Consider the following 27,161-nt stretch of genomic DNA (forward strand, 5'->3'; position numbering starts at 1 on the left):
GCCGGTTTTACATTAAATCTTTACTGAAAGCGTGTTTTTTTTGACGTTTTATAATTCCATGGTTTTAAAAGATAAGATAATTACAGTGTGTGGAATTGTCATTAGCATTGTTTCCATGACAACATTACATCAAACTAAGTAATTATCATGTAGTACTGAACGAGAATAGCACATCAGTCGGTAACTGGTTACATATTTTACAGTTGTTTTGACAATTGAAATTGAAGTTTATCTTTGGTAATTCATCTAAGCAAAGCCATAGACTAAAAAAAACATGGACATAGTGTCAGTGAGGAGTGTTTTTGAAGCTCAAAGTGGGCGGAGCCAGTGCAGTCATGTGGTTCATGGAGCTCTCAATAGCTCCAAACAACTCAATATGCTATCAATATGTCTGAATGGGTTTACGTACGATAGACAGCAGTTTCACTGTATTTGCAGCAATTTCAAGTGATTAATAACACATCATGTGAATTCTTTGTGTGTTAATAACTATGCTGTCTTTGTTTTACAGCTGCATTTTATTCTGGGGAGTGATTAAGAGACAGCATTAATATTTTTTGTTTTTATATGCTTATTATTCATATTACAATTAGCGTAGTATTTAGGGTTAAAATAGAAATAAATGGTTTTAATTTCCAGTGCAAAGAGGAAAATTGGAGGCGTTAGCGCCAGAAAAATAATATTCCTATTTATTTGTTTATGTTTTGCTTTAAGACATTTTCAAACAGTCAGTGTTTTGCTTTTTCCAAATGCTGAATTTAAAAGTGCAATTATACTGACCATATTAATATGACATTCATGTATAAGTGAATGTTAAAAAGGTACTTTTTAAAATTTTATTTAACCCAATAAATATTAAAGAAACGTTTTTAAAAACACAAGCACACTAACTGCATTTAGGGAAATGTATTCCTTTTAAATGGTCTTCACTGAGACTCATTCAGCTTCCTACAAGGAGAGAAAGTTTGTAGAATGACTAAGCTTATAAAATATGATAATATATATATATTCTAAATGGCTCTGCTGCAGTCCACCTGCCACTCAGGTTGCCAAACCCATAATTATGCAGAACTTTAAAGCTTAATATAAATTAAACAGATTTTTAAAAATTACAAACTCTTAAAGTTATTTTATACTGCATGAATGAATGACAATACATGTCAGTGCAGGTCTAAGATGACAAAAAATAAAAATAAAAAAATAATTACATTCTGTACAATGTAATCAAACATGTTATTTACAATTTAAAATAGTTGAGTTTTTTCAAATCAATTAAAAATATTTCTCCCAAAAATTAAGAGTTGTACGTTGTACAACATGTTGTATGTAAGTTTCTTTTTTCTGTATAGTGAACTGATTGCACTGTATTTTATGTATTTTTCTATTTATTTTCATTTTGAATCCATTTTTAATTATTGTAAAAGTTTTAAATTTTTCGCTTTATTGCTGTGATTATTCCTTTTTTTATTTTATGATTATTTTATTTCCTTTTATGTAAAGCACTTTGAATTGCCATTGTGTCTGAAATGTGATATATAAATAAAATTGCCTCGCCTTGCCTGTATAGCAAAAATAAATCAATAAATAAAAAGATATGTTTGACAGTTGAATGTAGCGATTGAATTTCATAGTATGGATAGGCCTTCAAAATATCTTCTTTTGTGTTAAATAAAAATAACTATCTTTTATAGTGAAATAGAAAATAATTATTTAATAATAATAATAATAATACAGCTATTGCTGTACTGTTAGAAATAAATGCAGGCTTGGTGGACAGAAGAGACTTCTTAAAAGCAAAATAAAAAAACAACTTCCTGTTCAAAAACGTTTGATTGGTAGTGTATATAGAGAGATAAAATGTAAAAGCATTTTTTTTTTTCTTTGTTGCAGATTTCAGCTGGTCACGTTGTTTGGTGTGTACTGATTCTGCCAGCCGAGGACCAGTGAGACATTTCTCAAACTAGAAACTCTGATGTACTTGTCTCTTGTTGTTGTGCATCTGGGCCGTCCACCTCTGTCTCTGTCCTGATGTCTGATCCAGCTGACTGTCTCCTTCAAGCGCACAGCCATTCCAGGAAACGCAAAGCTGCCTGCGCTCAATAACTCAACAAGTAATAAAAGAATATATTGCATTTTGCACATTTAATTAAGTGCACATAAACTGTTCAGCTGCCTGAGACATTAGAATGATTGTAAACGATATGGTTAAAAAAATAAATAAATAAAGGAATGAAAAAGGATAGATAGACAGACAGATAGATTGATTGGTTGGTTTTCAACTGAAAATAGATGTTTGAAATAAAGACTCTCATCAAGGGATTGTTATCTCGGGGAAAATAGGTTTTCCTGAGAACATATTACCAGGAATACAATGCCCTCTTTATGTACATCTACTGAATCTCATGCTCTTCTTAAGATTTCTAGGAAGCAATCAAATGACACATAAGCATTTGTTAGCTCCGGTGTGTGTGGAGTTGGAAGATGCATTCATACTGACCTTGGTTTAACTGCATGTGATGCACAATTCTACGTGCACGAATAGCCTTAGCAATAAAAAAAAACATTTCCGATTAGTACAAAAGGAAAAAATTCCCACACCATTTGTTTTCATTATTACCAAGGAGAGGGTTACAACCGGCTGAAAATACAAACTGTGACAATGAAGAGTCATCATTATATCAGAGTTTTTAAAGCAAACAGGCTGATGGAAATGGTAGAGTATGAAATATAAAACCATCAGTCTTAGTTGTCTTATTCTTTTTGAACATTTGCAATTTAATTCCCAATAAAAGCCTTTTTGTTCCTGCAGCATTCAGCTGAGTAGCATCTCTTGAAATCTAAGCTTGATGACTTTTAACCCTTTGATCCCTGCTTCCATTGCAATGGATATCGAATTCGATTTTTGTTTTTATTTATTTTTGCTTCTGGAGCATTTCATTTAAAGCCTGCTGTCCATGTAATTGGACATCTATCATCAGATCAAATGGCAGTAAGGCTCTGCCTTTTGTAATCAGAAAAAATCCACTAGGCCAAAGAGAAGGATGGCAGCAAACGCAGAAGTAAACCACATTTCAATGCTTTTATTCACATTTATCAATATGTTTGCCAATATTGATTAGAGTGTATATAAAAATAAGGATTGCATTTACTAATTAAAGTAAAAAGAAAAAGATCATTATATGGATTATACAGAGTGATAATGCTACATCAGTCCTGGAGGACTGGTGTCTGGTAGAGTTTAGCTTCAACTTGCCTCAACACACCTGCCTGAAAGTTTTTAACGTGTTTTATCAGGGTTGGAGTTAAACTCTGCAGGACCCTGGCCCTCCAGGACCGAGTTTGACAGCCCTGTGCTAGAGCTACAACAGTTGGTAAGTGTTAAATCAAAATTGTTTGGGCTGGTTAGTTAGTTAGGGCAGGCTGGTTTTAGTTTGCTTTAGTTTTTTACAAACAGTGTGCAGTCTATAAAACAAAAACCTCAAAATTAAAGTTGAAATGTTATACTGTTCAAGTTTGTGACCTTCCGAAGAAACTTCAATTAAGGAAAGACCAATATTTTGTGTCATTTTATTTTTAATTTTATGTTGGTATATTGTTTTTTTAAGTACAACTGTTTTGACCTGATGTCCATTGAAATAGGTCCATTGAAATAAAAAACATTTAAATTAAAGAATGTTGAAATTTTTATTATTATTATTATTTGGTGAATGTATTTGGAACATAATTCAGCTCCGAAGAGAGGCACTTTTTTACGTCCTTCAGTAATTCAGCATTTTTGGTCAGTTTATAGAGATAATTACTGTACATCATCTGACAGCTGCTACTCAAGACCCAAGGTTGTTAATTTGCAGCAACAAAAGTGGCGCTTTGTATCAGAAATCGTTCTCCTATGTACAGGACCTGCCTGCCATTTATGCATAATACTGCTGAATAGTCATTGTAAGCTGTGAAAGTACCATTTTCAAAAATGATTACTTGTGAATTTTCAGCTTTTACGAGCTGCATTTCTCACACCAGTTTTGTACAGATATTTACCTGTATTTAAAATAATTTGTGGCTTTGTGCAAAAACAATTCCACAAAAGAGCTTGTATGTTTCATAATATGGAACCAGACTACTGAATGTGGGTCTAATTGTAGTGTATTATTATATATGTAATATAAGTAATGTAAATCTATTCCTATTTTTGATCGATTTAATGACTTTCTAAATGAAAGTCTTACTGACTCCAAACTTAAGAACGCCACTGAAGTATATGTTAAACGCACACACAAGTGTGAGAAGATAAACAATACAATATTTTCTTGTTAGCAGCACTGAAACACTAATTTTATTCACACAGTTAAACAATCACAATTCAGTTGTTTCTATTATTAAGAAGATAATTGATGTATTCACTGATGGCCTTGGTTAACTGCTTAAATCATGAACCTGTAGCTATTATTAAATCTGATTAAGAATCTAATTATTCTTATTATATTTAGCCCCAACAACAGCCTCAGCTGTTTTCATCATTCAGCTTGTAATAAAACTCACCTGTACTGTATGTTGATATATATAAATATATATAATACACACACACACACACACAGGTGGCATGGAGGAGATCAGTTTGTGGCACTGCTGAGGTGGTATGGAAGCCCTAGTCTCTTTCACAGTATCTTTCATCTCGTCTGCATTTTTTGGTCTTTTGATTCCCAATTTCTTCCTGACAATACCTAATAGATTCTCTATGGGGTTCAGGTCTGGTGAGTTTGCTGGCCAGTCAAGCACACCAACACCATGGTCATTTAACCAACTTTTGGTGCTTTTGGCGGTGTGGGCAGATGCCAAATCCTGCTGGAAAATGAAATTAGCATCTTTAAAAACCTGGTCAGCCGAAGGAGGCATGAAGTGCTCCAAAATTTCTTGGTAAACAAGTGCAGTGGCAATGGACCAACACCAGTAGTTGACATTTCACCCCAAAACACCCTAAAAGACTGTAGAAACTTCATGAAAACTGGGCTATGAGCCTTTCCTTGGTTTCTCAATGAAATCTGAAAAGAGGACTTTGGACCACTGGGCAACAGTCCAGTTCTTCTTCTCCTTAGCCCAGGTAAGTCGCCTCTGGTATCAGTGACTGTCTTCTGGACAGCTGTGAGATCAGCAGTCTTCCCCACGATTGTGTAGCCTAGTGAACCAAACTGAGAGACCCGACGATTCCCGCTCTAGATACGTTGAGCTGTGAACTTTCTTGATCAACTCCAATGATTCTTACTGGAGTCTGTCTTGTCTGCTGCCTCCTAACAGAAGAGGAAAAAGCAGATCGACAAAAGACATTACCAAGTCAGTTAGAGAATGCTGTTGTTGAATACTCAAGATCATATGTTGTGTTCACACCATGTTCTACTTCATTCTGTTCATGTTCTTGGACCAGGAACTGTGCATTTCTATGGCAACACTATCAATGCCTAAATGAATCTGCAGCAGTCAGGTACAGTGGTCACGTGCTACAAGTAAGTGGTACAGATTACAGATGGTAATTATGAGTTTTACAAAGATTTTTACAATTATAGCAACAACATGTGATGAATGCACCTTTACGTACCTGGGTTACTGTAAAAAGAGCTGGTCTTTGACGTATCATATGGCTGCTTGTTGTTGACAGCTGAAATTGTGTAGTGCTGTCAATAAAGTGGTCATCCTCAGAACAGATCTCAGTTAACCCACATGACATACAGCTGCTCTGGAGTTGATATAAGTAATTTAAATGTACCACTATAGTAGTTTTCTAAAAATGTGTCTGTACCCCAGCTTATGTTTCCTGCCCAATGGGGGATGTAGCACCAAGACTGACAGACATATTTTTAATGCTCTGGAGGAATATCTCCAGCATGCCAATAGTCTGCCTCGAGACTTTGCTGATAAGAGTTCAGATCTTAAGCTCTCCATGCAGCACCAAGTAGAAAAATATTCTATTGCCACAGTGAGGTAGAGGGAAAATCATGACAGGAAGGTAATTTGTGTGAGTGGGTAGGAGGTGAACCTCATGGATGGATGATGACTATGTGTTGGGGGCAGATGTTATCCCATAGGGAGTGTGGTCTGGAGTCCTACAGCGTGTCTCTGGTGATAGGAATGAAAGGTCATGCAATGTACCAAGAATTATGGAAGGATTGATGTATCATACGGGCTTCTTGTGATATGGCTCTGATGGATCCCCCACTGACTAATATATGTGCTGTTCTGCTTGTTATATGTGTTATTTCTGAGAACATATCATTATTTTTCACAAACATACAGACAATTTCACCTTCACCTTTCACTGTATTGTTGTGTGTTTCATCATAAATGCTCTGACATCTGCAGAAGAACATCTAAGGTTGCTTTTTTATGCAGTCACCCATATACTGTAAATAAAGGATGTTGCAAACTAGATGGATAACAGGTTTACTGAATTTTTCCATGTCTCCACAATGAAAAATTGCGGTCTATATTTGGCTTCTGCAGTACTTTGCAGTCATGTGATGTGACCGGGTGCATCTGAGTACCAAGAAGGTCCAGAGCTAGGGCCTGTTTCATAAATTAAGTTTTCCAAATAAGCCAGGTTTACTTTAGTTAGTCAGATTTATTGTCAGTTGATTTGGATCACATTTAGGCCATCTCAATCAAAGCATCATTAAAAAAGCCTGTGTAAACAAACCTTTGGCAACAATTGTTTTAAAGTAATTCATCAACAGTTGCATCCAGTGTTGGGTATTAAATTTGTGTCAAAAAATTACATAATTTAATTACAAAATAAATATAACTGTAATATGTTACTGAGAGAAAAAATGTGTAAGAAAAAAAAAGATTACAAAGAGGACTACATCTGAATATCACACCAATGTTTCAGAAGACCAAAGAATATGAGACATTGATAACTGTTTTATTTCATGTTTGGGTTTAAGTATATGTTTTTATTTATTTATTGTTTTGTAAGATGAACAGTTTTTTCAAAGCATTGTCCGATGCCAGTGTTTCCTGTCATAGCTATTAAAGATTTGATTTCAAAAACAATATGATAGCTATTAAACAATTTCTCGTTTTGACTTTAATCCTGTATTTAACCTCAAAACAATCTCAAAGGAAAAAGAAGGATTAAGTCTGATTTTGTGGCGGCTGTGTTTCAAAATTAAACACACATTAGTTGCACAACTTATATAAAACTCAATTTTTAACTTGTAATCTGTAACCTATTACATTTCCCAAAGTAACCTTCCCAACACTGATTGAATCTTATTTGGCAAACACAATTAAAACACTGGAGTCAATAAATTCTTAATGATCCCCATCCCTACTCAGAATAAATGATAACTGCAGTGCAAGATTGTTGATATATCAGTTCATATGAGTGTGTGTATCAATCAAATGACGAGACTTGATTCTCCATTGGCTGTCGGTTGATTCAGATGCCAGACAGTAGCAGGATGGCACCTCTTAGCCCCTGCTGTGTTCACTTCACAAGAGCTTCAGAGGCTGCATATAGGAGTTTAGTGAGTCACATCAGCTCTCTGCGCTCTTGGAAAGCAATGACATACAGCTCTATTAATAGGCACACAGACCTGATCATCAGATTAAATCTCTTTGACTGCAGCTGTGACTCATATTTTCCATGGAATTTTTTTTTCCTTTCCATTCTTTTCTGTACATTCATATATCCACGGAGAGCTAATAATTGCACTGAGAAGCAAGCACTGAGCGTGGCGGATTCTCACTGCAATGACAACAATCATCCAAAAGCTTCATTTTCCAAAATAAAAATTTGCTGAAAATGTACTCATCCAAGATGAAGTTTGTTTGTTCATATTTGGAGAAATTTAGCATTACATCAGTTGCTCACCATCCGCCTCTGTAGTGAATGGGTGCCGTCAGAATGAGAGTCCAAAAACGTCACAGTGAACCAAAAGTATTTACTATAATGAATATTTTCATCTCTAATTGTGCATGATCCCATACTTTAGAATAAGATACGGTTGTTGTATTTTTTCTTAAATGTCTTGCTGTTGGAGAACACCGTTCAGATGCAGCTCATGGTTGAGAAAACATGAATAGAGTTCAGTGACTTAATTGGAAGTGGCAAATTGAGGTGGGCACATCTGCACTAATGGATTTGGAACACCACTTAAATTACAGGAGTAAAGATTTCTGCTTTCGATAGTGTTAATAATAGCCTATGATGAACACCTTTTAGAAGAGAGATAATCACAGAGGAGCCTGATTTCTTTTGTACGTACGTTTTAAAGGTTTTTTTTATGTGCTTTACTGAAGCACAGGACGCATTCGGTCGATAAAGACAAAACAAAAGTTACTGCTGTTTATTATATTGCACTTCATATCAACATACAAATGGTCAGTAATTTGATACACATTCATTTCCATGACGGGAATAAACGTAGGGCCTGCTTGTAGGAATGGGCAGATCGATCTTGATGCATTTGATTCTATCATCGTATATACACATGTATTTAAATACATACGGTAAATACAGTAAGGTTTTTTCATTACAATATACATGTATGTATATTTGAATGTTATTCAGATGTATATATTTATTCCTGTGATGAAAAGCTGAATTGCTTCGGTCTGTTACTTCTGATCAATTTATTGCATCCTTGTGGAATAAAAGTATTAAAAGCAGTGTGTAATGTGTACATAGTCAATTTTGATTTCATGCTACGTGGTACAACTGATCAGCAAAAAAAAGCTGACAAAGATGCAGAACACAGCAGTTTCTGGATCTCTTTGAAATGATCGTCCTGCTCCTAATTCCTGTCTCGCTATCTGTTTTTCATCCCTGCAGTATGGCAGTATTTTATTTTCTTCCTTTGATCTGCACATTTCCTTTGGTTTTTGTTATTTTGCGTATCTTTATTGGTTTGAGTCTCTATGGTAAACTCCTCAGTGAGTGTTTGCGGTTCCTCAACAGCTCGGAGGATCATTTTCTTTCACATTATTTTGTTGCTCGTTATTTGGTGTATTTGACTTACTTCATCAGTGTTGGGATTATATCAGATTTTTAATACACATCTTTTCTTATCAGCAAAAAATCTGAATAAGCTTTTGTCACCATCACGCTGCTCTCAGTGTGGCTGATGCCTTCCAAGCACTGTAAACACATTTTTAGATGCTGTTATTAACAAAGACATCATGGAGAGACTCACACAGAGTCTATTATCAGCGTAAGCAGTCCTGTTCACCTCTGTCACGATGTGTCGTTGGAACGCAAATCACGATGATTTAGTTGGCGTGATGCAATGACGTTTTTCCCTGGATCCATCCCCATTTAGGTAATAGACATAAATTCACTGCAGGCAATCTAGCCGAGTCTAAACTAATAAAATTATCTCAAGGTTATAGAAAAGCTTTTAATTCAGCCTGCCTAATACACTTGAGCTATCCAAACAATGATGTCCAGTCTAATTTCTGCATGCGCTGTGCATGATGTACCATATTAAAACTAGGTTTGTGTGTAGCTGTATTCATCTTGGAGAGAATTTGAATGTTATTGAGCTGACGTAAAATAGTTTTGATTACGTCCTTAGCAAATATTAAGGTTTACATAACACTCTTAAATAATAAAGAACCTCAGTATAGTTTAACTTGGAAAGAAACAAGAGACGAATATCATTACTTGAAACAAAAACATAAACATTCAGGCAACTGCCAAGGCATTTTCATTTTAAGCAGCCTACTAAAATAACTAATATTACGATGTCTACTAAATAAAATATTAATAAAACATTTGTAGACAAATAGACAAAAAAAAAGACAAAAACACAATAAAATTACTTCAACTATTGAAAAGAGAAAATATCAGAATAATATGTAATTGCTGTAAAAGCTGATGATACACTGGGCAACATTTAGAGCAATGTTGCCAGGCAACTTTAAGCAACAGGGGCCTCAAGACTGATCTAAATGATCTAGATAGTAATCTATTACCCATGAAAAGTGCCCAAGCATCATTGTTAAAAAAAACAAAACAAAAAAAAAAACACATCATAACACTGCTATGAATACACAACATAGCATTCACACATGCACACGTCTCCTCTTTTTGTGAACAGGAAAAAGTAAGATGAAAGCCAAAACAGAAAACTCTCATATTTTCAATGTTGAAGTAGCTAGAGCTGGAAAAATTCTGACATCTGCTGGCGATGATTATATGGCGAGAGTAACAGGGGCTTGCACAACGCTAACATCTAGTGGTCGTAGATGTTATTGCCTCACAAAACTGACAACAGCGTGCAACGAGTGAAAGACCGCTGAGAAGCAGCTAATAGTAACCTGGTAGCTTGAACTTAACATGCTTAACAAGCTGCATGCATGTTTACGTGAAATGTCGCCTCAGTGTCTCATAAGAGCATTTCAGCCATATTGCTGACAGCTGCTATCAAACTAGACCACTGTGTGCCATGCTAAAAACAAACAGACAAAAAAACAGCTACATTTAATATGGTTTGCTTATCAGGCAATAAGTTGTTAACTGTTTTCCTGCTGGTCTAGCTGCAGGAACCCAACTTGGTCTGTTTAAAGGTCTAGAGATGGTTTTAACATACTTTTTAGTCATTTTTTTTTCTTCAGGATGCTGGTAGCTCTAAATCAGGCATCCCAAATTATGGTAAACAAGAAAAAATGGTTCAGGTAAGAAATGTTTATAATCTCTTGAACATGTAGCCTACATGATACAGCAAAGTACAGCAAACACAGTTTTTGGAATTATCTTGCCATATTTACGTAATTTAGGGATGGATTTTGAAATAATGATAGGGTTGCCAATGTTAGTTCAGTTCATTTCAGACTACTTTTATTTGTTGATGCAGTCCAGAATATAGGCTACTGATCTTTACTGAGATTACTAGACTTACGCATTACTTAAGAATGCAGCAGTGCTCATAATCTAATAATTCTGTCACGAGATATTTGTCTAAATGTGGGATTAGACCAGCTGAGGTTTCTCTCCACGTATTTCAGCGGCTGATTGAAGACTACTGGAGATGGCGTCTGAGAAAAAGGACACCGTTGATGTTTTGAAGGAACAGGTAATGTTTCAGGTGTCAGTTGCTGTCCTCCTGCTGAAAGCTCAGTTTTTCATTTTTAGGGTTATTGCCTAGCGCTGCTTTTTGTATGAATACATTTGTTCATTTTGAGGGTCAGTGCTGTTTAATCAGTGCGTCTATGTCCACATCGGTCTTACAGGTGATTGCTAATCGCTATTCGCAAAAGTATGACTTAAAAAATTGGTAGAAAGTTAAAAAAGGCACTTTGTTATTCAGAGTTTAGTTTTTTGTTTGCAGAATGTACTCCTTCGAATCCGCAATCTTCGATCTGTGAGTTCCGCTCTGGAATCCATTGGGAAGACATACATCCATACGAAGCAGTCTCATCCCATTATAACCTCTGTGTGTGAGATGTATGAGAAGGGTGTAAGTACGGCTGGCAGCTTGGCTGTATGGAGCATTCAGCCTGCCCTCCATGTGCTGGAGCCTCAGCGTAAGTGACATTTTCTGTGCTATTTATCAGCATCATCATAATATAAAGTAGATTAATATATTAGGCCTTTTTTATTGATTAAAAATTTGAAACTTCATTGTTAAAGTCTTGAAATGTGTCTTGCTCGAGGCATTTTTTTTATGTAGGTTATATTGCTTTCGCTCTTTCGTTTTTGTTTAACCATGACTAGTTTGTGGAAGTTCGTGTTATAAATCTTAATTATGAAACATAAACAAAATGTAAATTCTGAGATACTTCATAATTACATAAAGTAGTAAATATTACATTAAAAGTTTGTCTGAATGTAAGTTATACTGAATTTGTTAATTAGAGCTTATATGCTGAGTTTGAATATGAATATGAATTTTACATCAAATTACATGTCGTGTAATAATGATGATTTACCAGTAACTTTGTTATTATAGACTAGCAAGTAAATTAGATTGAATTAGATAATGTGTCTTTGGGACAAATAAGTAATCAAATTAGTTCAAATTGATGTGAAGGGATGGAGACCACGGTTTAGTTTCTAGTTTGGCAATAAATCAGTCTGCAGAATATAGGCAGAACAAAAAAAAAAAAAAGAGTAGCCTGATATCTTATTTTCACATTGCAGTAAAGTCTGCTTCAGTGAGACTCACTGCAAAAGAAGTAATCTGGTGAGACGTTAATGAGCTGTTTTGGTCTTCAAACGTGGATATTGATGCTCAAGTAGGGGAGAGTCTGTCTAGACACAGTATGACTCATGCATTACTTCTGACATGACCGCCAGTGGATGCTGTGCTTTCAGGTCATTGTCAAACCTGAAATGTGATCTGCATGTCTTTTAATTGAGATCTTAATTGATAATAATAATAATAGATAACCGTAAAAGATCATTCATTTAAATAAAAAAATACTAATTAAAAAGGGAAGTACTATTTAGTTTACTTTTCTTGTCTCAAAATCCTCAGATTCTAAAACACCCCATCTCCCCTCCCAGCCAAATTTTTTTGTCCTCCTGTGTACTTTGTGCAAATATATTTGTAACATAACTTCGAATACAAGCTGAGAAATGTAGTGTAGCCAGGGTTATAGTCCGACATTGCAAAACTGAACTCTGCTCTCACCGTGTTTGTGATTAGATGAATAATTGGGCAATAATGTTAAATATTTGAGTCCTTCAAGGGCCCACTTGAGCATTACGCAAGACTAATCCACTGAGAGACGTAATTACACGTTACTAGTACTCTGACTCTCCTTTTTGTAATGAGCTAATGACATTTTGCAGTCTGGTTGATAATTGATAGAAAATGGATTTAATATAAAAATGTTTGTATGTATGTATGTATACAGTACACACACAAATAAATTGTAAAAACAATCTTTTATTTTGGTAGCCCTCAAATCTAAGATTTGCATTGTAAAAATGTAAAAAATAAATAAATAAAAACTGATTAAAATAAAGGTGTACTTGGTGAGTGTCTTCTTCCAAAAATGTTGTACAAAATGAACTTCTGAATGGTAGTGTACATAATGTATGCAATATTTCATCCACGTAGTGGATCTTTTTCTATAAAGAACATTAACAAGACATTCATCAGGCAATAAAAACATTCCATATCAGTTCAGCAGTCAGTTTCGAAAGTAACAGTCAGCCTCATGAATTCTAGAGGAGTTAGTAGGCTTACCATGAGCTGGGAAAACATTTTGAAAGAAACTGCTCATGGGTTTGTTCAAATAAATCAGCATATGCTTGCATTAATGAAAAACGTGTTCGTATATTTTGACGTCTAACCAAGTTATAAAACATTAACACTCCGCATCTGTGTGAAAACTTTTATGCGTAGTTGTAGCAGCCAACTCATTGGCCTGCAGAGGACTGGACCACCTGGAGGAGAAGGTTCCAGCCTTGCAGTATCCACCTGAAGAGGTAATGTGCTTTAAATATCCAAAGCATGTTTCTCAGTACTGCTCTGTAAGATGTTACTTGTGGGTACACATTTAGCTAATATGCATATATAAGTCTAGTAAAATGACTGCATTTTCAGCAAAAAATTATATTTCTGCTTCTTCCACAACAGCTAACAGCAAGCATCAAGGAGCTGGTGTCATCAACTTTGGAAACTGCCAAAGATAGTGTTTCCTGTCCAATCAGACAGACCTCTAATGTTGTATTGGACAAGGTATCTACTTGGTACCAGCAGAGTAAGAATGCCTTAAGTGACGGCATATGTTATGTTTTTAACAGCAAGCTTGTCTGCCTGGCTGAGCAGAGAGCTGACAGGGCTCTAAGTCTGATGGAGAACCTAGTCGACTTCGTACTTCCTGCATCTTCAACTGAGACAGGTATTCTGGTATTCTGATATTCTTACACGTTTAATGTAGTCTAGTTAATGTAAATTCAGTGTGCTTCAGAAAAATACATGAGCTTGATACATCAAGCTGGACACTAGATGTCGCTGAGACTTCATTATTGAAGAGATGAAGTCCTGAAACGTGATAGGTCCGTAACAACTTTTAATACAGCAACCGAGTTTAGCTTCACCTTGCCCTAGAACGCCTGCCTGGTATTTTTTGTTTATTTGCCTGAAGACATTGGTTGGTTTTTTCAGGGTTGGAGCTAAGCTATGGAGGACAGGGGCCCTCCAGGAGCAGGACTGGACATCCCTGAGTTAGACCGTCCTTTTTGCGATTGTATCTGCTAAATGTAAACATTGAGTATTATGATGCTTTAAAGTCGTAGAGCCGTGGATAAGGTTAATAGAGAGCCCAGGATTGAATAAGTGTTGATCTAGTTTAGGGACTCTTTGCCTGGAAGAACTGTAGTAGCCTTGTTCCCTCTTTTCTTGTCTGTTTATTATAATAATTCATCTTTAAGTGTCCACTGTGCGTCTGCAACAGGGATGTGTCTGGAGGCACGTATTTGCAGTCATGGCTATAAATTGCATCATCTGTTAACAGGATGTTTTAAAGAGGGTGTTTCTTCACATCATTATTTAGTATCTAGTTACGCGAGACGTTCAGTTATCATTTGGAACTGAACTATTCACTCTTTGAACTTTAGCTTTGGCTTGAATTAATCCCTAGTTCTTTGCTCTCGGTGCTCGATGTCTAAAAAAAAGGCATAGTTATTAGATGAAACTTTAAAAAACATCAAACAAAGTAGATTCAGCTGCTGAATGGATTGTCTTAACTATGGAAGCCAATTTCAAACACACAAGGAAAAATGCTTTTAGTTATAAATCTAAATAGATTTAACTTATAGAGAAACTTATCATTAAATTAATTGCTTATTAATGAACCCTCTGCAGTCAATGGGCCAGAATGAGGGTTGATTTAAAAAAAAAAAAAAAAAAAAATCAATAATCAACACAGCTCAAGTCCATCAGTTAACATTTTGTAAAGTGACAAGCTGCATGTTTGTAAGAAACAAATACATTATTAACGTGGTTTATCTTTACTCCATTGCTTATGAGTCCATAATCTTTAATAACTCTTCCTATAATAAATATATGAAGGCAAAAAGGTTGTCCTTTTACATCAAATTCCACAGACAGTGGATTCAAGTTAAAAACATCTTAATGATGCATTTATTACTAACAAACAGCTTGTAGATTACTTATATTTTTATGGTTTATTGCGATGTTTATTGTGAGCAGTTTGAAGACCCAATCTGAGGGCACCCATTCACTGCAAAGGATGTAATGATAAGTTTCTCTAAATCTATTCACATGAAGAAACTTGGAGGACCTGAGGGTGAAAACATTTCCTAAACATTTACCTTTCTATGTAAGGACAGTGTGCGTTATGTGCGTTCCTGACCAGTTTGGCTTGCATTCAGTGCATTATAAAATGTAGTTGATGTGGTTTGATAATTTACTTAACTGGCTCGATTCCATAGAAACAGAAAAGTAAAGTTCCCTGTGCACAGCTCTTTCTGTTTTATTCTTTGTTTATCCATGAGCGTGAAAGTGTGTCGAACGGGATAATTCCTTCCTCACGTGGCCCTAAAGAAGCAGCACGCTGCTGGTTATTTCTGTCTCAATACAGTTAGGGCATTTTTTCATGCTTGTGTCTTTCTGTGGCCATGTTTAATGGTACATTCAGCAGAGAGAATCTGTTTAGTGTGTGTTTTGTCTGCCTTTGTAAATTGAATTGGATTGCATTTAATGTTGGATATTGAGCGAGAGGACCTGAATGCCTCTGTAGCCCTGAGCTTAGTAGTCATGTGTGGCATTATTACATTGGGTGATGTTTGTTCTGTTTATACACAGAGAGGAAGTGCTTCCTGAGGAACTTCTGTTTTTAACCCTTATGCATTCAGATCATTTATAAATCTGCCCTGAAGATATAGTGCTAAGAAACTCTTTTTTTTTACTTCCGCCACTTTTTGTTTTTGTCATTTCCTAGCCTGAAGGAATACATTTCCTTCACCAGTGCCATAGTGGGCCATGACACAGATGGGTTATGTTGTCACAGTGTCACAAGTTTGCACAAACCAATCCATGTTTGGAAAAAAAAAATGAAATGAAATGGTATTCTAAAAAATTATATATGCGTGTGTGTGTGTGTGTGTGTATGTGTGGACTATTCTATTCAATAAATTAGGCCTAATACTTTTATTCAGCAAGAATGCATTACAATGATCAAACCGACAATGCAGGCATTTATAGAGTACAAAAGGTTTCTTTTAAAATAAATACTGTTCTAGTCATTAAATATTTCTCAAAAATATTAAACAGCACTTAATTTCTTATTGATAATAAGATTTTTTTGTTATTGAGCATCAAATCAGCATATTCATCTTCAATATTACAGGAAGAAATTATATTGTAAAATATAGTCTAATAGAGTAGTTATTTTAAATTGTAATAATATTTCCCAATATTACTGATTTTATTGTATTTTTGATTAAACATGTGGCCTTGGTTAAAAAATAATGAAATAATGAAATAAAGAATAAAAATAAAAATAAATCTTACTAAGCCCAAACTTCATGTCCTATGGTGTGACAGCAAAAATGTATTTAAAAAAAACCTCTAACCTTGAAGATAAACCTCTGTTATGCTGTTTGTAACTCTAAGATGTAGATACATTTTTCTCATGTTATTTGTTAGTTCCTACATTTTGCTGTGTCACACCATGGGACAAAGTCCAATTTTTCACCCATATATAGAGACAGATTATGTTTTTGAATAAATATATAGTAAAAAGTAAGTAAATACATTAAATTAAGTTATGTTTCAGAGAAAATTCTGCCTGTCTATTCCATTGTTTTAACCATTCTGTGACCCTTTCATAGTTATCTTTTTGAAAGTCCTCCCCTCCAATCTTTTTGCAGAGGATGATGGGAGTATGGGAGAGCAGGACCCTGATGTTGGAACCTCTGGCCCAAAACCCAGCTTCAGCAGGCTGGGAGCACTGGCCGGCACCATTTGCAGACGGGCATTTGAGAAGACAGCTGCACAACTACAGCGCTCTAAACGTCAAGGTCAGGCACTGGTCACACAGATCCCTGGCGTGAGTCCCCTGGTAAGTAGCAAACAGCATTCAAGTGTTGGTTCGTCCTTCCAAGAACAAAATGTGGCTTCAGCGTTGAGCACATGTTCTTTTTTGAAGTGTTAGGTTATGTAATTGTTCAACTCTTTACAGAGCCCACAGCAAATTAAGGGCCATCTGTGTTGTACGCCATCTCCATTTTGGAAACCGCCGCTGCGCATACCTCTCGTTTAATTAGTACACCAAATTACTGTGATTCCACACAAAGCCAAGCCAGCAGACCCAAACAGAGAGCATGCATTCACCTTTTCACTATGCTGTAGCAACATTGTCAAACCACCAATTACAAACAGCTGTAAGGACTGATCAAGCTGTGGATTTTTTTTCAAACGGAGGTCCAGAGACCCCATGCAGCATAGCGGGAGGCTAGGGAGTCAGCAAACAATTCTGAAAAAAGTGTCACAAAAAATATATCAGAAATTATACAGACAAATAAGAAGCATGTCTAGTGTAATAAAACATTGGCAACAGTTAAGTTTGATTAACAAATCAATAATTAATACATTAATTAAATGGTCTATACAAAAGAGACTCAGTGTCATTGACTCTGATGTGCCGTTAATATTTTTCAACAATTGACATTTACTCTCAGATGTCTTGTTCTTCCTGCCACCTTCTTGCCGTGGTAATGAACAGAGACTTGCTACCGCCAATACGTCTACAGCATGTGGCTTTAAGCATGCAAGAAATACCTGCAATACTTACGTATGTAATTAACCCCGTAGCACACATGATCACCCCGTAGCAGATCTATACAGGTGCAGCAGGGGGAGGTGAAGGGTTTCTGAAGTGCACTGCTACTGCAAGCACTACTCATATATTTGAATGCATTGAGCTCATTGGCTACCGATACAGGAGAGAACCAATCAGCTTTGACGTGATATGATGTCATTATGTCATATATGAGATTTACTTGGTATATTTGTATGTGTGTCTATGTATACACACACACACACACACACACACACACACACATACACGTTCTGTGGCAGTGTGTCTGAAAGATGCACAGCAGCACAGTTCTCTAAAGGAAATGACCAATAATGAGTTTGTGCAGCTAGAGGTTAGTGAGATATTTTTAGCATCACTAAGCTTGGTCATTTAAGACTGATGTAAATAATTACCACTTATATCAAGTCATACTATTGGGCTTTTAGGTTTCGCTTTAGTTCTTAAAAGTGTAACTTGAAAACTCTATTTCTGTCTAGTAATTTACACAGAATTTACAACTGTTTTTCATTTATAATTATTTGTGAAGTTTTGAGTGAAAAATGGCTTCATTGCCATTTTTTGATGAAGTAATGCCATAAACATGCTTACATTTTAATTTTAGTTTTATTTTTTTGTTATATACTTATATAAATTTTTATATACTTATATAAACATTAATCTGTACAATATACCATTGACTTAAGGTGTGGTCCAAATTTCCGTTGTCCTTTTAAAGTTTGCAGGCAAAATTGTGTTATTTACTTAAATTCGCTGCACTGACCAAAAGAAAGCTCTTTTGTGTGAATGTGTATGCTTCGTACATCACTACACTATTCACAATAGACAATGGACTTTTTTTGCCTGTGAAATGTGCTTAAATATTGCATAAATGTGAGACTTGTTGCTGGCAAGAAACCATTCTGTAAGTACTCAGACCTCCTTAAAAGCATTAGAAAAATTATGGATTGTTTGTTTGCTTAATATTCCTAATACAGTCATTTAAGATGCTTGTACACACTTGGTACATACAGTATATTTTCCCTTGCAGAGTAATGGACTGCCGAGGCTGGTCAGTGGATTAGGGCAGCAGTTATTGAAGATCTATGAGTCTGTGGTGGCTAATGTGAAAAAACCCCATCAAACCAGCTTCAACCTGGCTAAGGATGGAGTCAGCCTTGTCCTGCGGTCCTTTGGCATAGTCAGGGAGAGAGCACTGCACAACCTTTCTTATTATGGGCTGGTGAGTGAGTCAGTCATCTTCAGGTTTGATTTGATTTGGCCACTCACGTGCTTTGAACTGTCTGGAGTCTAGTTCACGTGGACTCTTCACATGTGAGTAGGCCCCCTTAACACAAACAAACACACACACACACCTCAAACTCATCATTAGTCCCTGCTGTGATCACACACTCAGCTCGGCATGTCAGGGGATATTTCCATTATAGATTCTGTCTAGACCGAGAGCATCATCGAATTGTTTAAATAAATTATGACCTTTCTTCACAGCTGTGTTTAGAGCATCTTGCAGTTTTTCTCAGTCTCTTTGGCTTAATTTTTTTAGTTTTTCTTGTCAGAACATCAAGTTATAAACAATTAGTTTCTTGTTCACATCAGGTTTGATTTCTTGGTGACAAAATGGCATGTGTTCAAAAGAGTAACTACTATTTTCTACATTTTGCAGAATAATTAAATTCACATGGCTTGCTGATCAAAACCGATGAGGTTGATTCTTAGTGAAATTGTCAAATTCTAAACAAAGCTTCTAAATACTCTTTCTTCATGTGAGTCATCACATGCAAAAGTATCCATTCATTTATCAAAATCTGTCAGACGTTCAATCAAATCTGTCATACTATCAATCACATGCATTTATATTTATATATAAAGCAGTCTGTCAAGAAAAAAATATAACATGAAATTGCAAATAACAATGATGTATGCATATACAGAAACACAGAATGAAATTAAATGAAACAGTACATTTTGACTTGTGTGGCTCAGACATTGACAAAAGCTATATTTTGCTCAATGTCACAATAACAAGGGTTTTAAGCATAAATTAAAATGTTTTGCATTACCACATTTTGCGTACATGCAAAAGAGTTCTGATGTACGGTAAATAGTTATAGTTAAATATAGTTAAATTGAAGTTTTGCTTTTAAAAAGTACTTCAAAACTACAAAAATAATGTGCGCGTGTATACTTTGAAGTATATCACAAGAGCACAGTGTTGCTGTTTATTGAGACTGTTTAATGCAAGCAATATCATAGCTTAAATATATTAAATATATATCTTAAAATGTAGGAAATATTTGATTCAGGTGAGCAATTTATAAATATGTTTCTCATCTGATTTGCTTTTCAGTCCACATAGACTTATTTTTCAGTGACAAAGATTTTTTTCACTCGAGTACTGAGAACTTCCTGTGTTCTTCTCAGAAACTGCACCTGTCCATTCTAACACACTAACACATAAATCGCTACTTATCTTTCTGTTACAAAAACAAGTAGCCTGTTCGAATCAGGCCCTTTTTTAGGCAGTGTGTATTTTGACCTCATTTATAAAAATGCATCGATATGGATTAGATTGATTTGTCCTTCAGTAAAATCATATTTCATTTTAATTGTAAATAGAATCTGGTTGGTTTACTCGACACACTGACTATGATCTTTCTTTCTTTTCTATTTTTTATAAATAAGAAAAAAACCACAGCATGGCACGACCATATTTCTTACATTCCTTCCTGCAGTTTTATCCCTTCCTATAAAAAGGTAAATGATAACATGGAGATGTGCACAGCAGTTGACTCTAACCTGTTAACCTCTGTCTGGCTCAACATCTATGGTAGTTATCCTGAAATGATTATAGCGATGGCTGTCACTAGGCAGGGTGGTTATCTGACCCCATGGTGTTCTGTAAGAGTCCTTGTTACCTCACTTCCACTGTAGACACTTCAAAAACATGTCACAACGCACCTGAGTGCTGCCCATGAAAGCCCTCTTTTATAGTCTGCAGTTCCAACAGAAGCAATTAATGCAGTTTAAATGAAAATCGTGTTTATCTTGCTTGTATTGTTTGTCAAGCAGGTTTCACTTTGAAATGAACCAGCACAAACAATTGTGCAGACATGTTTTCTTGGCATTTGTGAAGTGTCGTGTGATAAGGAGATGCCCACATGAGGATTTCATCAAAAACAGATGAGGTGGAGGTCGTTTGTATTACAAATCTGCGTTTTTTTGCTCTCAGATGAAGAGATACTTTTCCTCGTCTAGCTTTAACAACTGCTAGTTTTCTTTTCTTTTTTCTGATTCTGTTTTATTACTAGAGTACTGTGGGTGTCACAGAGGAGGAACACAATATCGCTTCCTGGCCTTTAATGGCGGCTGCGAGATTTAGTCAGCTACAAGCTCAGGGAAAGTTTACTGAGCGCTACTCTGGTAATTCAGCTCTCTTTTGAAATGGTGGCCACGCTGGAGCGCACTCACATAATGGCGGCAACAGCAGAGCACATTCTCAAAATGGTTCAAAGCATGTTCACGTCGTGTTCTTCAAGTCAAGTCACAGTTGATGTTCATGAGTCCAGTTAAGTCACAGTTGATCTTCATGAGTCAAGTCAAGCTGATCGAGGTCAGTTCTTCAGTACCACAGACTGGCATCCAGTCTGAAGGACCCAACACCGGGGTCAGCACGTGCCTAAACCAACGCTCTCGAGGTGGTGGCACTTGCTTCAGGTCCTTGTATGGTGGTGGAGCCTAGACTATCATGTCGTGATCGAAAGGAACCATTGCTAAATTCTCCCTGTATCCTGATGGTACTAGTGTAATACCTCCAGAGGTGTCAGTTGTATCCACTCTAATCTCCATGTTTATTCTGTCATGCCTATGGATGCTGTCTGCAAATCCTTAGTCTTTCCTTTCACAACTAATGGTTCTTCCGAACTGTCCACGGAGACTACTTGTGAAGTTTCAGCTAATGTATATGATTTTGAGCTATATTTCTTGCCAGTCTGTCAAAGAGTCTAATTATGAACTGTCTGTCCAACCAGTGTCAACCCATGAATCTGTGTCCACTAATTACAAGTAATATATCTGTTGACATTCCATCTGTCCTGTTTTTTAGTCAGTGAGTGAGTCTGATTTTGATCCGTCTGTCCAGTGTCAACCTATGAGCTTGAGTTTGAATTATCATCCTGTCCAGTTCCTAGTAATGTTCTTGATTGTGAACTGTTTGTCCTGCTTCAGCAAATGAGTCTGACTGTGAAATATCTACCAGTCCAGTTATAGTCCATAAATTTTGAATAGTGTATCCGTACGAATATAGCTGTTGAATCTGACTTTGAACTGTCTACCTATCTGGTTTCTGTTAATGAAGTCTGATTTAGAACCATTTATCTGGCCCATGGTAATTAATGAGCCTGAGTATAGTTTATCTTCCTGTCGAGTTTCTATCACTGAACTGTCTGCTTCAGCTTCTTTCAATGCCTTTGACTTTGAGCTATCCACCAGTTCTATTTCAGTCAATACAGTTGGTCTGTCTGTTTAGCTACAGGTAATAAGCCTGATTTATAACTGTCTGCCTTTCCAGTTTCAGTCATTGAGCCTGTTTATGAACTATGTTGCTATACCTATTCACTGTGTATCGACCCATACCTGTTTTAGACCATGTCTTGGAATACAGTTCTGCAGATGGATCCGCAAGTTTCCACTGTTCACACCGTAACAGAAGGATCATGTGACACTAAGTATCATATATATATATAATCAAATAAATGTTGTAAGTGCAGATGCAGGAAGGCATGATTAGAAATATATTTCTGAATCAGATCAACTAGAGGCCTTTTAAGGCTCCACTGGACTGCTTGAGAAAGGCACTGAGATATTGGATATCTGGTATTTTTAACAGCTAAGTCAGTTCTTTTGGTCATTTTTTCAGCAAGAAGGTCCACTTAAACACTGTGCTTTTAGTTTACACATTCCAGACCCCTGCAGATCCTGATCAGTCAATATAAGATTGCCATAGTTTGCCCAGAGTGGTATTTAAAATACCACTGAGGGCACACTGTGACAATCTAATTCTGACTTTCATAATTCACTGTACTTATTGACTTTAATATCATGTGGTATTTGGAATGGTAAGTGGATTATAAACGAAGATGTTTTTGCTTTTATAAGAGCCTAGTCGTTTTTATCTGCAGTGGCCATCATTCTTTGTATGTGCCATGGTTATTTTATTTTCTTATGCTCAGAGAGAGTAAATAGCAAACATGTAGTCAATGACAACCACGCAAATCCGAGACATCAGCTGATACGGAAACAATTGTTTTCAATCATGACTAAGCGTGACATTCATGACTACTTGCCTTGTCTAACTGTCCTTAGTCTAACTAGTTTCTTAAAAATACATTTCATGTTTTTAAAATACATTTTTCAGGTACATTACTACATATAAAATTAATGTCTCACAGTGTAATATTGTTGCATTAGCTTCTTGAAGAAATATCTGAATTCAAAGTCAACTTAACAAGCCCACCAAATGAATATAAAATTCAGCTTTGGCATCATTCTTTTTGGCTTCATATCTAAAAATAAAATGAAATAATTCAGCTGGAATCACAGCAACAATCAGTGCTATTGGCTTACTGAACTGTCACAGATCTACATATGATAGATCTGATATAGTAATTAGGAGACTATCAACAGAAACATGTATACATACACATTCAAATGTTTGGACGAGTAAGATAATAAAAAAAAAAAAAAAAATATATATATATATATATATATTCACTATGTAATGATACATTCAATTAATAAAAAAGTAATAAAGTACAATATTGCAATATGTAATATTTTTATTTAAAATAAATGCTTTTCCTTTGAATTTAAACCCCGAAAAATAAACAAAGTAAATTAATAAAAATCTATCATGGTTTCATTAAAAGTATTAAACAGCTTTACTGTTTTCAACTTATTCATAAATAATTGAAATGATTACTTAAGGATCATGTGAGAATGAAAACTGTGATGGTTTCTGGAAAAATCAGCAGCCATCAGGAACTCCTCCTACTAAAAAAAGTTACAAACCACAATGAGAATGTAGAGTTAATTGAAAGAAACTGATTATAGTCCCAAGCTTCATTGAGCTTAATCGGACATGCTTTTATTTTTATCCTTGTGACGGTACTGAAGCACATTTTTAAAATGAATTCAGCCTTAAAACTCTCATTGCAATAAATTCTCGTTCTTTCTCATTCATATTCTGTGAATAATTGCACAATTTCACTTGGCCAAGTGACATTGCTATAAATACCCTATAAAAACTCTTGAGTTACTTAGTTACGCTCATTCAGATTTACAGGTTCGTAAGGACCTGGACCGATTCCAGCCTGCAGAGCTTTAGTTTCTCATTACGCACTAAATATCTATTCCCAGGTGTGTGGATTCTTTAACCTAGTAGTCAAAGCTATTTTAGATCCCCTTCCTTGATTGCAGTGTATATACTAGATGGGATCTGAGAAAATTCAATGAATCATTTAAAGTTCTTAATTTTTCTTCTGTTATATTGGTCTTGAATTCCATGAAAAACAGCAGGCGAGTCTCACTGGAAGATGTCCACGAGTTGGAAGAACCACACTGGTTGCTTCTAGGAAACATGGTCTGAAATTGTAATTAGCCACAGACCGCTAGAACAGACATCACACATGTGAAGTGACAGAATTGGGTACAGAGATGTTGATTATTACAACACAGTACCCCGGAAGCAGCTGGAAGATGACATCGCATCGAAGCAAAAGTGCAGTTGCATAAATTCTTGCTAATTAATGACACTCAATTAACTTTATCTCAGTGAATTTAGTTTTTTGCCTTAGAATTGTTTTAAAAAACATATTGGGCATGTTTGCACCTTTACGTGTTTACCTTTAAGTCACGTCTCGCAGATGATCTTATCATTCTGTGAATATCTGGGTTGTTTTGTCTGAGAGTTTCTTTGTTTTCGCTCTTGAGCTTATCTGTAGAAGTGAGAGGGAGAGATATGTTGATGCTTGTGTCTGCGTGTTTCTTACTGCGTGAGTTTAACTGAGTGGAAAATCTGGAGTGGGAGATCTGTGATAGCACCACAGTGTTAACAGTTATGAGCCGAAGCCACACGTTTCTTCATGTTCTTAGAAGTAGATAAGGTACTCTGATCCGCCTGGCTACGGAAAATTGCACAGAAACTTTGGCCTTTATTTTTCAATTTCGATGCAAGAACCTTCCCATTTAGGCACTGTGCCATAAATCTTTGCACAGTTTGTTTTGTTTTTGTATTGCTTTTTGATTTTAGTTGTTTCGTTGTGTCTTGTTTTGCGCTTTCTTTTAGTTTAGTTTTTTTTTTTTTTTTTTTGTGGTTTTGTGTTGCATTCTTATGTTTTGTTTTATTTTCCAATATATCTTTACACACGTTCTGAAGTTTTAACGGGATAATTCATCAAACCCTCAAGTTGTCCAAAACCTTTCTTCTGAGGAAAATAAAAGAAGATAGTTTTCGTCCACTCCAAAAAAAAAACCAATGGGTCCAAATCTTTTCAAAATATCTCTGTTTACAGAAAACATTAAGTCATACAAGTTTGGAATTGATTGACAGTAAATAAATGATGGCAGAGTTTACATTTTTGGGTGAACTGTTCCTTTAACAAAGTCGATCTTAAGCTTTCACTGTAGTTTAAAACTCAGTCACTTAGACTTCAGATGCAACAGAGGTCAGGGAATGTGACAAAGAGCTGTAATTGGCTGCAGACATGCCCATCCCTCCCTAATTAACCCCTGGCCTGGGACTGTTTGGGATCCCATAAAATAGCTAGACAAAAGGAGGAGACTCCAATAGGTCTGGCACCAAACTTACTCTGCCCTCTAGCAGCTGGATATCTGTCCACACAAAAATAGATGTTGTGTGACTGTTTCTTCCTGGTGCTGTTTTTTGACATTTTGCATGATGCTTGAAACCAGTAAAAGAGCCACATTTATCCCTATAGCCAGTGAAAACAAAGCAAATATTCTGCGAGCCAAAGTGTTTATATGAGCGAGACTTCATTTTATCTCAGCTTCAAAGCATTTAGTATATTCTAATTCCCCGTTCTCGAATCTTTGTCTGTATTATTGTCTGAACATCAAGAATACTAGATGCTTTTTATCTTTTAACGCTTATACGTTCGTGTGAATGAACAGTAGCGCTTGAATGTCAAATTCCATCATTTCTGCTACCTTTGAGAGCCTTCACATGTGGAAAACTAAAGAATGGCGTTGTTTTCTTTCATAACAGATTCCTAGGCGATCTTCCAAGCCAGAAGGAGGATCCCAAAAGGCGGAAAACGATAGATCAAAAGAATGTTTGAGTTGCACTCTGGTGCTGGAGACTACTGTAGGAGACCACATGCACAGTCCCAGTGGCAGTCCTCAAAAGCAGCCCCTTAAGGTTACAGAGCTCAAGGAGATATCAGAGGAGACCCGTCAACTGAAGAAGAAGGTCATGAAACAGATTCCTATACAGCAGAAAGTAGTTCTTGGTGGCAGCAACAAGAAAGTATCCAACCACAGATCCCAGAGGAAGAGTCTGACAGATTGCACCCAGATCTACTCCTCCTCATCTTCTTACATTCGTACAGTGCAAAACAGCAGAAATGCCTCCCCTACTGCAGAATGACAATAGAAGAACAGTCAGAGTGGGATGCGGGTTTCATTATTTATCCTGCATATCCGTCATGTTCATTTAAAGCATTATGCAAAGCTGTCATGGGTCATGATTTCTAAAGTGCTGGCAGAGATTCCGCAATCGGTGACCTACATATAGCTATGCATTTGAGGCTCTGGATCGTGTTTTTCCATTTTATTTCCCATTATAAAGTTATTAAGTTAATTTGCTGCCTGAAAAACATTATCTTATCACTGTTAAAAACAGTTGCGCTGCTAAAAGGAATAGTTCACAAAAAAAATGAAGATTCTGGCTGTTCTGGGTCACCACTGACTTCCGCACTATTTTTTTTCCTGCTATGGAAGTAAATGGTGACCAGAACCATCTGGTTACAAACTTTTTTCAAGATGTATTCCTTTGTGTACGGCAGAACAAACAGATTAATACAGATTTGGAACAACTTGAAGGTGAGTGATGACAGAAGTTTCATTTTTGGGTGAACTATTCCTTTAATATTTTTCTGAAAACAGTGATGCATTGTTTTCAGTATTCCTTGATAAATATAAAGTTCAAAAGAACATCATCACCAGTGTTTATTTGAAACCAATATTTTGTAACATTATAAATGTCTTTACCATCGTTATAGAATCAATTTAATGCATCCTAGCAAAATAAAAATGATTTACTTTAAAAACCCTACTGACCCCAAACTTTTGATCACTAGTGT

The 27,161-nt window shown here is 36.0% G+C and overlaps 1 protein-coding gene across 2 annotated transcripts; it reads left to right on the forward strand.

The window, feature by feature from the left end:
• Nucleotides 1–9,778: 9,778 nt before the first annotated feature.
• On the forward strand, nt 9,779–27,161 carry plin1 (perilipin 1). 2 transcript variants are annotated; one of them, XM_043216909.1, is made up of 9 exons: nt 9,779–10,665; nt 10,996–11,063; nt 11,319–11,514; nt 13,344–13,426; nt 13,578–13,679; nt 13,770–13,842; nt 16,838–17,028; nt 18,815–19,006; nt 26,066–27,161. In XM_043216909.1, the coding sequence occupies exons 2-9, from the start codon at nt 11,019–11,021 to the stop codon at nt 26,444–26,446; spliced, it is 1,263 nt and encodes a 420-aa protein (XP_043072844.1). In that variant the 5' UTR covers nt 9,779–10,665; nt 10,996–11,018; the 3' UTR covers nt 26,447–27,161. The 2 variants fall into 2 exon arrangements, with proteins under 2 accessions (XP_043072844.1, XP_043072843.1); XM_043216908.1 differs by having other exon boundaries at nt 13,578–13,842.

This window comes from Puntigrus tetrazona, chromosome 18, assembly GCF_018831695.1.
Source record: "Puntigrus tetrazona isolate hp1 chromosome 18, ASM1883169v1, whole genome shotgun sequence".
In the NCBI taxonomy this organism is placed as follows: domain Eukaryota; kingdom Metazoa; phylum Chordata; class Actinopteri; order Cypriniformes; family Cyprinidae; genus Puntigrus; species Puntigrus tetrazona.

Excerpts from the sequence above, each read along its gene's own strand:
- plin1 (XM_043216908.1), top strand. The coding sequence starts at position 11,019 with ATGGCGTCTGAGAAAAAGGACACCGTTGATGTTTTGAAGGAACAG. Across the intron at positions 13,427-13,577 it reads TGCAGTATCCACCTGAAGAG|CTAACAGCAAGCATCAAGGA; the intron begins GTAATGTGCTTT and ends CTTCCACAACAG. Across the intron at positions 19,007-26,065 it reads ACCTTTCTTATTATGGGCTG|ATTCCTAGGCGATCTTCCAA; the intron begins GTGAGTGAGTCA and ends CTTTCATAACAG.